This window comes from Schistocerca piceifrons, chromosome 3 (assembly GCF_021461385.2).
Source record: "Schistocerca piceifrons isolate TAMUIC-IGC-003096 chromosome 3, iqSchPice1.1, whole genome shotgun sequence".
NCBI lineage: Eukaryota > Metazoa > Arthropoda > Insecta > Orthoptera > Acrididae > Schistocerca > Schistocerca piceifrons.
The window spans coordinates 528778208-528791417 of NC_060140.1; the positions used below are offsets into that span (position 1 = coordinate 528778208).

General features: G+C 42.2%; 1 protein-coding gene across 1 annotated transcript in view; it reads right to left on the bottom strand.

Moving 5' to 3' along the window:
- LOC124789687 (protein scarlet-like) overlaps positions 1 to 8493 on the bottom strand; it is a 371381-nt gene extending 362888 nt beyond the window's left edge. The window contains exon 1 of the mRNA XM_047257124.1: positions 8348 to 8493. Within this exon, the coding sequence (XP_047113080.1) occupies positions 8348 to 8398 (51 nt within the window). The 5' untranslated portion in view covers positions 8399 to 8493. The remainder of the gene's footprint in view (positions 1 to 8347) is intronic.
- Positions 8494 to 13210: the final 4717 nt, after the last annotated feature.

Genomic DNA, 13210 nt, shown 5'->3' on the forward strand with positions numbered 1-13210 from the left:
CGTTTTCATACCAGGGTCTCTTACTCCAAATTGATACATTTACCCTTGCCCATCATCCTCATAAGTGTCTCACATCATCACGGAATCGTCCTGTAAGGAAAGGTAATGTAGAGGGTTACTCGCTCTGAAATGGAATTTGAATTTCCATTGATTGTGCGGAAATTGTGTTAAGCGTCGTATAAAAAAGAGGAATTCTACTAGCAATTATGCAGTTCGACAACGGAAGGATTATGGACTGTTGAGACAGCTGTTTATAATTACACCGTACTCCTACTCGTCTTGGTCGTGATCCTATGACATACACGTGAATATGGCATCGACGGGTGCACTAGGGATATAATCAACATCACGCAGTATCTGAGCAGCCCCATGCGCCTAGTACATGAGGAGATAATTATTCGCTCGACCGTACAGGATCGTGTAGCCACTTCACATACCTTGAGCCACGAAATGCCCTTATTTGCACAAACGGACAGTGGGACGACGCCTGGAGCAGAAGGGACTCTCAGCATGGCAAATATTACAGCGGCTTGCTCTGACGTGTCGGCAAAGAGAGGTGCGCCGACAGTGCTGCTCCCAACGACAACACTGGAGACAGGACTGGGAGCACACAAACACCGCAGACGATTCTTGGTTCTTCGTATAGCATCACTATGGACGGATCTATGTGTCATCGCCGCACTGATCCAACACCTGGCGTGATGGGAAGAGGTCTTATTGGGTACACAAAACGGTTGCGTATGGATCACTTATCCAGTGATCAGGTCAGCAGGCGGTACACTTCTGATGTGTTAAATCCGGGCTGTTGCACTGCCCAGCACGTATTCCAGTTCTCTCTCTCAAAGAAAATCTCTGGTAATGGGTTACTGAGAGATTGGCAAACCACTACAAAAGAAAATCTCTGGCAATGGGTTACCGAGGCATTGGCATGCCACTACCGTTGATGAACTGTGACACAGAGTTGAAGCAGCACCGAAGGACGTGCTCATACGTGTCATCGAAGCTCATTTCGACTTCAGGTCCAGTCGTAGAATCAACTGATGAAACATACACAAAACTTGCTAGCTCACAGAATGTTCTCGATCGCAGCCATCGGCACCTACTAACATGCTGTGAAAGTCGTATGGGATAATCTAGCATCCCCCACTATCTAGTACCCCCCCCCCCCCCCCCGCACCACTGCCGTCTAGCCTATTGGCTGTGGCCTAGATTCTTCTCTAGCCAGTGCCAGTCTGCAGTAGGTTGGTTCATGCAGCTACTCGTTTTACTGCGTCACGGTTTCCTTCTCCGTATAATGACCTGATAAAGTACGGTCCAATAAAGTGAAGTATAGATAAACTCATGAAGTATAGATAAATTCGTGAACATGCGAACAATCAGTGGCACTTCGGTGTGGCAGAATGGTAACTAAATATACGTTTCCAAAGTGCCGAAAAATAAAACAATCTGCTTCACTGTTACATGCACCAGTTTAATGGAACATCGCAATTGCTGGAAGTCACAGAAAACAGACTCCATATTTGCACAGTATTACGTAGAAAACTACCACAGACATTCAATAAATGTCAAAATACTGTAGTTAGGATGGAAAGAACAAATTCTTTCTGTGTTTAAAATTTTATAAATTAATAACATAGCAACAGACGGCCAGCTCTCCGAATGAACGACCAAACGGATTTGGTTTTCTCGCTATTTATGGATACTGCTAGAATATCTAAAGGAAAACCTGATTGGCTCTCCTCTTCCTCCGCTTAACCTGTGTTGCTCAGTTAGATAATATAAAATAAAAGCTCGAACATTGTCATTGTCGTCAGGTAATGACATCTATATGCATTAACATATCTCATTGTCAGTATTGTGCAGAATAATTTTAAAATTTGTCACAAAATTTACCTTTGTTATCATAATGAGTAACGAATACAAGAAGAAACTAGAAAAAAAGTCAATTCATTTGTTTTAAGTATGTGGTTGGAATATAATTTTAAAATTTTCACGATATTAACCTTTATTGACATAGTAAGCAATGAGTACAAAAAGAAACTGACAAAAATTAAACCATTCATTAAGTAGTTTTACTTTGGAACCACTAAGGCCTGCCGGCCGGAGTGGCCGAGCGGTTAAAGGCGCTACAGTCTGGAACCCCGCGACCGCTACGGTCGCAGGTTCGAATCATGCCTCGGGCATGGATGTTTGTGATGTCCTTAGGTTAGTTAGGTTTAAGTAGTTCTAAGTTCTAGGGGACTTATGACCACAGCAGTTGAGTCCCATAGTGCTCAGAGCCATTTGAACCACTAAGGCCTCAATAACAAGCAAAAATGGGCCTAAAATTTAATAAATTTTGAAAGAAAAAATTACATAGTGCTCCATTGCTTTCATCTGAAACCACTCATAAAAGCAGCAGTACAAACTCAGATTGACGTTACAATGTCTTTAGATATACTTACTTTCATTGCCAATCATTTTTTCAATACCGCCACTACAAAAAAAAAACAATGCCATAATTTCCAGCAATCAAGTAGTACAATCTCCGCACTAACTGTTGCTTTGAACGCTATAAGTGACTGCTACAGTACACTACATATGTAGAAGTATCTCAGAGTACCAGTAGATGCCTCTGACTTGCAAGAGCTTCGGCGACTTCGTACTAATGGCACTGGAACTTCAAAACAAAATTAATAAAATATTTTTTCCAGGCAGAAACCACTGGTAGTCGGAGGGGTTGACCCAATATCAAAATTGTGTACTGAGAAGCTATAATTAACCTATCATCCATTCTATGTTTAACAATGTCTCATGTCATATATTAATTTCTTTCTTGTATATTGCAACATTTCGAGTTACCACTTAATTTCGTTGATGGGTGTAGATCGTTATTGCATAGAATACCAATGCACGAAATCATATCTTTTATACAATATTCGGAAAACCTTGGTCGTGCAAAAAAGTTTTCAAGATTTGCAATAACTTTCTCTTGTATAATAAAATAAATTGTAGTACCTGTCGTAATAAATCCATGCAAGAAATATTACTTCAGCAGTTCCATAGTTTCATAAACATCATGAATGTGTCAGCTGAAATGCCGCTAAAGTGGATTACTAAATGATAATTTGGTTGTGTGTAAGAATCACATAACGAATTCTGCTCCGTTCGCCACTCTCCTGTGTTGCGCAGCAGAGAATGAAGACGTGCTGCTTGTTGTATAAGGTGGCTGAACTGTTACGTCACCCAAACCGCAGTAAATGTTAGTATCACGTGTTTACAAATTCAGTCATACATGAATGCTGAGATGAGTGGCAAAATTTTAATGTTTAATTATTAAATGTGTGTTGACTAATCTGGCTTTGTAACAATAACCAAAACGGCCTTGCTGTGCTGGTACTGCGAACGGCTGAAAGCAAGGGGAAACTACGGCCGTAATTTTTTCCCGAGGACATGCAGCTTTACTGTATGATTAAATGATGAAGGCGTCCTCTTGGGTAAAATATTCCGGAGGTAAAATAGTCCCCCATTCGGATCTCCGGGCGGGGACTACTCAAGAGGATGTCGTTATCAGGAGAAAGAAAACTGGCGTTCTACGGATCGGAGCGTGGAATGTCAGATCCCTTAATCGGGCAGGTAGGTTAGAAAATTTAAAAAGGGAAATGGATAGGTTAAAGTTAGATATAGTGGGAATTAGTGAAGTTCCGTGGCAGGAGGAACAAGACTTCTGGTCAGGTGACTACAGGGTTATAAACACAAAATCAAATAGGGGCAATGCAGGAGTAGGTTTAATAATGAATAGGAAAATAGGAATGCGGGTAAGCTACTACAAACAGCATAGTGAACGCATTATTGTGGCCAAGATAGATACGAAGCCCACACCTACTACAGTGGTACAAGTTTATATGCCAACTAGCTCTGCAGATGACGAAGAAATTGAAGAAATGTATGATGAAATAAAAGAAATTATTCAGATAGTGAAAGGTGACGAAAATTTAATAGTCATGGGTGGCTGGAATTCGGTAGCAGGAAAAGGGAGAGAAGGAAACGTAGTAGGTGAATATGGATTGGGGCTAAGAAATGAAAGAGGAAGTCGCCTGGTAGAATTTTGCACAGAGCACAACTTAATCATAGCTAACACTTGGTTTAAGAATCATCAAAGAAGGTTGTATACATGGAAGAACCATGGAGATACTAAAAGGTATCAGATAGATTACATAATGGTAAGACAGAGATTTAGGAATCAGGTTCTAAATTTTAAGACATTTCCAGGTGCAGATGTGGACTCTGACCACAATCTATTGGTTATGAACTATAGATTAAAACTGAAGAAACTGCAAAAAGTTGGAAATTTAAGGAGATGGGACCTGGATAAACTGAAAGAACCAGAGGTTGTACAGAGTTTCAGGGAGAGCATAAGGGAACAATTGACAGGAATGGGGGAAAGAAATACAGTAGAAGAAGAATGGGTAGCTTTGAGGGATGAAGTCGTGAAGGCAGCAGAGGACCTAGTAGGTAAAAAGACGAGGGCTAGTAGAAATCCTTGAGCAACAGAAGAAATATTGAATTTAATTGATGAAAGGAGAAAATATAAAAATGCAGTAAATGAAGCAGGCAAAAAGGAATACAAACGTCTCAAATATGAGATCGACAGGAAATGCAAAATGGCTAAGCAGGGATGGCTAGAGGACAAATGTAAGGATGTAGAGGCTTATCTCACTAGGGGTAAAATAGATACTGCCTACAGGAAAATTAAAGAGACCTTTGGAGATATGAGAACCACTTGTATGAACATCAAGAGCTCAGATGGAAACCCAGTTCTAAGCAAAGAAGGGAACGCAGAAAGGTGGAAGGAGTATATAGAGGGTCTATACAAGGGCGATGTACTTGAGAACAATATTATGGAAATGGAAGAGGACATAGATAAACATGAAATGGGAGATATGATACTGCGTGAAGAGTTTGACGGAGCACTGAAAGACCTGAGTCGAAACAAGGCCCCCGGAGTAGAGAACATTCCATTGGAACTACTGACGGCCCTGGGAGAGCCAGTCCTGACAAAACTCTACCATCTGGTGAGCAAGATGTATGCAACAGGCGAAATACCCTCAGACTTCAAGAAGAATATAATAATTCCAATCCCAAAGAAAGCAGGTGTTGAAAGATGTGAAAATTACCGAACAATCAGTTTAATAAGTCACAACTGCAAAATACAAACACGAATTCTTTACAGACGAATGGAAAAACTAGTAGAAGCCGACCTCGGGGAAGATCAGTTTGGATTCCGTAGAAATACTGCAACACGTGAGGCAATACTGACCTTACGACTTATCTTAGAAGAAAGATTAAGGAAAGGCAAACCTACGTTTCTAGCATTTGTAGACTTAGGGAAAGCTTTTGACAATGTTGACTGGAATACTCTCTTCCAAATTCTAAAGGGGGCAGCGGTAAAATACAGGGAGCGAAGGGCTATTTACAATTTGTACAGATACCAGATGGCAGTTATAAGAGTCGAGGGACATGAAAGGGAAGCAGTTGTTGGGAAGGGAGTAAGACAGGATTGTAGCCTCTCCCCGTTGTTATTCAATCTGTATATTGAGCAAGCAGTAAAGGAAACTAAAGAAAAATTCGGAGTAGGTATTAAAATCCATGGAGAAGAAAAAAAACTTTGAGGTTCACCGATGACATTGTAATTCTGTTAGAGACGGCAAAGGACTTGGAAGAGCAGTTGAACGGAATTGACAGTGCCTTGAAAGGAGGATATAAGATGAAAATCAACAAAAGCAAAACGAGGATAATGGAATGTAGTCGAATTAAGTCGGGTGATGCTGAGGGAATTAGATTAGGAAATGAGGCACTTAAAGTAGTAAAGGAGTTTTGCTATTTGGGAAGCAAAATAACTGATGATGGTCGAAGTAGAGAGGATATAAAATGTAGACTGGCAATGGCAAGGAAAGCGTTTCTGAAGAAGAGAAATTTGTTAACATCGAGTATAGATTTAAGTGTCAGGAAGTCATTCCTGAAAGTATTTGTATGGAGTGTAGCCATGTATGGAAGTGAAACATGGACGATAAATAGTTTGGACAAGAAGAGAATAGAAGCTTTCGAAATGTGGTGCTACAGAAGAATGCTGAAGATTAGATGGGTAGATCACATAACTAACGAGGAAGTATTGTATAGGATTGGGGAGAAGAGATGTTTGTGGCACAACTTGACCAGAAGAAGGGATCGGTTGGTAAGACATGTTCTGAGGCATCAAGGGATCACCAATTTAGTATTGGAGGGCAGCGTGGAGGGTAAAAATCGTAGAGGGAGACCAAGAGATGAATACACTAAGCAGATTCAGAAGGATGTAGGTTGTACTAGGTACTGGGAGATGAAGAAGCTTGCACAGGATGGAGTAGCATGGAGAGCTGCATCAAACCAGTCTCAGGACTGAAGACCGCAACAACACGTTTCCTATTTCGAAAGGTGCCGTATTGCAAGTGGTTGCATCGTTTGCGGACTATTCAGTGGACTGAACGTGATAAGACTGAGTGCACAGATCTGAAGGTTCGACATGGCGACTCCAACGCACAGAGAATTTTCTCGAGCCTCAAATTCTCGGCTCAACTCGCTGCCACCATTGTAACACCGCGCTCCACTATTTGCTAACGTCGGTCACGTGATATCAACACGTCGCACTACTCAGTGGACTGTGGGAGCTACATGATTGGCTGTTAAGGAATGGCGCCACTATACTGGATTCGAAGTAAACACCGAATTTATTAATTTGGAACAATTTTGACTTATACAACAGTGAGCACTAAGTTACTAAGTTCGTTTTGGAAGTTTCCAGAGAATGTTCTGCACAAATAAAAATGTTTTAATTCCATCAGTAATCCTAATCACATTACGGATATAAGAAAACAGGAGTCGTGAAGCAGACAACACTGGAATTGCTCCTTTGGGAACATCCTTCACCAATATTCCGAAATTCGGAGTAATACCACGTTTCTAATGAACTCCTTGTCGATGGAACTTTCCTTGCGCGATTGCTACGGTCGCAGGTTCGAATTCTGCCTCGGGCATGGATGTGTGTGATGTCCTTAGGTTAGTTAGGTTTAAGTAGTTCTACGTTCTAGGGGACTGATGACCACAGATGTTAAGTCCCATAGTGCTCAGAGCCGGTTTTTCAACTTTCCTTTGCTGAATATCACTCACAGTAACATTGAGAAATGTTTATGTAGTGCAACAGAATTCTAAAGCAGTATGTTGAAGTGGACGACTGACGTTATTGTATTTCTTGTCAACATGTTTCGTGAGGTATTATTTCTGTGCTAATATACGCCGCAAAAATAGACGAACAAATAAAATTTGCTGTACATGATTTCGAACATTCTATCAGTGTAGAAGCAATCCAAATGTTTCATGTGAATTACAGTACGTAACACAATCGACTTTGTACTACGCACAGCTTACATTTTGTCTTTCCCTCACGAAGCATTACACACAGCAGGGTATGGTCAATCGATAACGCTTGAAAGTAAATAAAGCATAAAAACTAGGTAAACGCAAAAATAGAAGTAATAAAATCAAAAGTAAATTCTGGCGTCATACTTGTCACATTTTTTCGCCATTTCATTTATGTGAAGGTGCTATGCAGATATATCTTTTAGTTGCGCCCCACTTATATTCCTACATTTTTCAAATGAAATCAGTGTCAGGCTTTTCTGTATCAAACGACCCTCACAAAGTGCTTCACGTTCTTTCCCGGCAGCATAAGAGCATGTATGTATTCTTTGCTTTTAAAGTTAGGATACGTCTCGAGATAGTAAAAATATTGCAACAGTCAGCGCGAAATATTTGGCATAATTGAATGAAAATGCCTGACGAAGGTTACAAAACTGATGACGGTAAGATGTTGCCGAAACGTTTACACCGAAGTGCACTGCAAGATGCAGCAGCCAGTGTTAAATTTTCATCATGTAAAAGAGAAAACTGTCATTAATATTAGAAATCATAGGTTCGTATGACAGAGACAATATATCTGTGTCTAATTAGTGACGCCTGACGATAACTATACATAGAAATGATAGTAATGAGATGAAGTCTAAGCACAGTACACGCGGTAAAAAGCAGGTAATGGCGACGGAACAGTTGCGTCACTTTATCTTTCTGGAAAATAGTTGCAGCAGCTACATCACTACACGAAGCGACAAGTTAAGGTTCCAATGTTGCTCAGCTATTTATTGTGACACTTCGTAACCCAGATCTCGCACTGTCATCACGTCATACTCCTACGCTGCGTACTGTTATGACGTACGTCACCGAGCAGCGAAGAGACGAGCAGAAGCCTTCCCCGGCTCGGTTCAGTGGCCCACCGTACCTTTTGCGAGCTGCCGCTGGCGGTGGCGACGTCTCCCCAGGGCGTGTCCATGGTGTGCAGCTCTGCCGCTCTCCCGTAGCGGACTATGCCATCCGAGGCCGCGCCGCCGCCAGCAGCAGCACCAGCGACGGCGGCAACAGCCGCACCGGCGGAACAGCCGGGGTGGCGGCCGGCCCGCGGAAGGTCCGCCAGACAGGGAGGGGGGCGCCGCGGTCTGCAGCCAGCTCGCTGGACGCTGCGCTTACGTAAGGGCCGCCGCTGCACCACAACATGCGGCGCCGCCGAAAAAACACCCAACGGTACGACTAAAATGGTAACACTGTCTAGGAACAAACGGCTGTGTTCGCCAAGACACGAGGCGTGTGAGAAAAGTGTTGAGACTGATTCTTATCTACCAAAGTTTTAATTTTTTTCCGACAACAATACTCTCCTCTTCAGAGTAGTTCTCTTCGGCAGCTATACACCCGCGGAGTCGTTGTTCCCAGTCCCGGTAGCAACGCTGAAAGATTTGAGCTGGTACAGTGTCTAACATGTGCGTCACATTCTGTTGAATGTTCTCCAAAGTCCCAAAATGATGTCCATTTAAGACATTTTTCAATTCTGGGAAAAGAAAAGTCACAAGAACGGAGATCAGTTGAAAAGGGGTGTCTGTGGAACAACACATGTCTTTTGAGCTCAAAAACTCCGTGTTGCAAGTGTCAAGATGTGTTGTCATGATGCAGAATCCACTCCGATGTCCGGTCTCACTCTATATACCCTTTTCCAGTGTCTTTCAAGGACATCTTTACAAAAACACGTGATTGACACTGTCTTGGACGAACAAATTCTGTATGCACGATACCCCTATTGTCAAAAAAGCAAATCAGCATTGTTTTGATTTGCTTATTCGAGCTTCACCGTGTTTTCGGCCTTCCAAACTTATTTGTGCCAGCAAAAACCTTGTGCTCGTGATACGGAATGTGCCCCATAGGGCTGTTTCAGCTTTTCACAGGTCACACTTGTGGATACCACAAGTTTAACACAGAACTTGTTGGCATAACTTTGCTCTTAATTCCGCTGTTACATTTTCGTAACACACAACAGTAGCACAACTTCACTGATCACGTGACGGGTGTACGGAGCTAAAACTAGGACTGAGCATCTGGAAGGGATGAACATAGCGGTCTACACAAGTAGAACAACACTGCGTTGCCAGGTCGCTCGCAGCATTGCCAGTCTAACTACTTTTCTCATACACCTCATATGCTGCAACATTCCTCGTCCCTTTCACTTGTTAGGAACCTTGTAATTTTTAAATGAACTCATCACGAGCGTTCTCATGTCAGTTTATATTCTGTTTCCAGAACGAATATTTCACTCTGTTCTGGACTCTGCACTGTTTGTAAACCTCCTGGCAATTAAAACTGTGTGCCGAGCCCGTGCTCGAATTTGGAACCTTGCCCTTCGAGGGCATTGCGCTTACCGACTGAGCTATCCGGGTACGACACACGACCCGTCCCCAAACGAAACGGAAGATATGGGACGAAAAAATTAGCCACATACAAGTAGGAATCGCGCTGTGAGTGTGCGTACAAGCTTATTCACGTATATAGTTAGTTCACCCTTCCCGGGCAAGATACCGATCCCGGTGATTCCAAAACTTTCCGGAATGTTTTAATTTCACGTTTGAAGTCGGGTAACAAATGACAAGGGATATAATTAGTAATTTAAAATTTTCGGAGTTTTTTCCTTTGGTTGTACTGTGAAACCTTGCTTCTAGCAAAATTTGATGATACTACGTCAATAGGAATTGATGAGTGAGCTTGATAGTATCATAATATGTGACGTAAACGGCAGTATCATTTGATTGCTTTGACTCAGAAGCTTTAATTTTTTACTTAATACGTGACAAAGTCCAACATGATATGTCTACATATTCATGGGAAAACGGGTTCTTAACAGATGGACAGACTGACTGAAAGACGGACAACAAAGTAATCGTATAAGGGTTTGTTCCTATCAGTTGAGGTACGGAAGCCTAAAAAAATCGTGAAGAACTCCTGGAACCTTTAAAGTCGGTCCATCATAACAAAACTTACGGAGGGACTAGAAAAGGATACCCATTGCATCGTGAGTTAAGAGATTAGCGGGGAGATCCCTGGCTGACAGCGTACACGGAAGACCCACATACACTGACCTCCACCTACAAGCCCCGAGTCATTCTCATCCAGTACAAAAAATTCAGTACTAAAGAGTCTGATTCACAGAATGCTGGCAGATAAGGAGAGCTTCTCAGATGAATTACACATATGAACAGCGTTCCGAAGGAATGGGAATTCACATGTCATACCAAAAAACTGAGCCGGCGTTGCAGTCAAAATTAGCAACACTAGAGGAATAGGCTAAGTCTGGGAAAGAGAAATAAATGTCAAGAACAGTTTATATGACTTGTATTCGCGCATTCTGCGGAAATACTCTACAGACCCCTACGGTAACATAGCATCGAGTCAATTTTCTAACGCAATGGTCGCTGCACGGCGTCACGTAGTAGGTTAATGTGCTTGCATCTGGTTCACCTTGAGCAGAAATAGCGAAACTCTCTGGTGCAGACCCGTCGCCGGGCTATTGGCCTGGCTGCAACCTACGATATTGCAGTGCCCGTGTCGTTCAGAAGTTCAATGCAAAACATGCATGCGTGAAGAAGCAACATGCACTGCGGCGATTGCAGCTGTTATGAAACACATGGAAGGTATTCGCATTTGGGAATACGGACACCATCTGCTGTGTAACGGAATGAAGACAATGAAAATCTGCACCTGACCGAGACTCGAATATGGATTTCCCGCTTATAGCGATCTGAGGCCTTGCCGTTAGGCTATCCGAGCACGAGGTGAACTAAGTGTCTGTAACCCAACGTGTACATTTACTATGTACATTCCTGTACAAGCATGCATCACATTTATCCCCGGATACCGGGAAAGCATGTCTTCGCTGTACGGGAATAAACATGATGAATCTACGAGTGGAGGTTGTAGACACATGGCTGACGACATATGAAAGTTCAGGTCTGGCAGTGAGTCGCGTTCAGATAGCCTAATAGTAAGGCGGCCGCTCGCGATAAGCGGGAAATCCGGGTTCGAGTCCCAGTCCGCTGCTAATTTTCATTCTCTTCAGTCATTAATCCAAATGCACAAATGTGAATACATCTCACGTAAGACTGCAACCTTTCTGCGCCGTGGCATTAGGACGGAGACTGGCCACGTTTTATCCTTGGAAAGTATCCCCGGTAATCATCTGATAGAAAGCTGAGTAGACTTGGCGCCGTCGTGAAGCAACTGGATCAATTAGAATTCCCGGCCTCTATCCGGGATTGAAGCAGAGACCTTCAGGACTGGAGAGTCAGTGTACTACCCGCTACATCACAAAGTTCGCTCACATAGCGAAGCCGCTCAAGGTTAGCTTTCCAATTGAAAATCTCGCCAAATGTGAAATCGTTGCTGCAACGCGATCTTTTTTTTTTGTGAATAAACCAGGAAGCTTTTGAGTATTAAGATGTATCCGTTAAATTTCGGTTACACGATAAAGCACACAAATCTAGAGACTGTAAATTCAACTAAAAAACCAAGGAATTACAGTTACCAACAGCTTACACTGGAACAATCACATAGATAATATTGTAGCAAATGCTGCAATTGGCAGAACACTTGGAAAATGCAACAGGTCTGCTAAAGGGGCTGCCGAACGTACGCATCTCCGTCCTCTGCTAGAGTACCGCTGTACGGTAGGGATCCTTACCACATAGCATTGACGGAAGATATCGGAAAAGTCCGAAGAAGGGCAACTCGTTTTTTTACTACCGTGAAATACAGAAGAAATTTCACGCGTGTGACAAATGAGTTGGGACGACAATCTTTGAAACAAAGTCAATTTTCGTTGCCGCGAGATATTTTCAAGAGATTTCGGTCACCAACTTTCTCTTTTGAAGGCAGAAATATTTTATTGATGCCATTCTACACAGGTATAGATGACAGTTATATAACGTAACAGAAATCAGGGCTTTTACAGGAGGTTTAAGTGTTCATATTTCCCACGCGCTGTTAAAGAGTGTAAAGGTAGAGACAGTTAGAAGGTCGTTCGGCGAACTTTCTGCCAGCAGGCACTTAAGTGTGAATTTCAGGGTAGTCATGTAATTACAGATATAGACATTTATTACAAAATTTGTGTACGGATCGAATGCAAGGAGTGAATGCATTGTGCATCAGTAATGTCATTTAAGAGTGGAAGGACGAATTTCATAATGACGACGGATGAGGAAGTCTGTTGTAGTCAGCAACTAACCAGCACAGAAAATCGACGGAAATATTAGTGAAATCAGAACTTTTAGATTTCTCCGGATATTTTGTGTTAGAGACCTTAATTAAATAGGATACCACAAGTTCTATACTCGTTGGGTCCCTAAAATCTCAGGCGACAAAACTTTTGGGCCCAGGGCATTTTACACCACGTTAACAGACATGCTACGTGCTTAAATCTGTATGGTTGTTATGTAGAGGACTAACGTAAGGGGTAGTTTTAATATTCTTCCAACAAACTTGTTTTAAATATTAAACTATTTTGTTTATAACATGATGGAAGGTACTTTCAGTGTAGTACTTGTACACAGTGACCCAGACGTATATCGCAGGAGCAAACGCTTTAAGGTGGTTCATTTTTAGATGTCCTGATTATTACCTGTAGGAAACCTTGAAAATCTTCAGAATGAAGCTTGTTTCAATCCCTTGAACCGTATATGAGATTTTTTGAGAATCATATACAGTGAACCATCCCCAACCTACAACGGCAGACACAGTGAAGTGATTCCCTGCGCAATATGGAATAGACAAC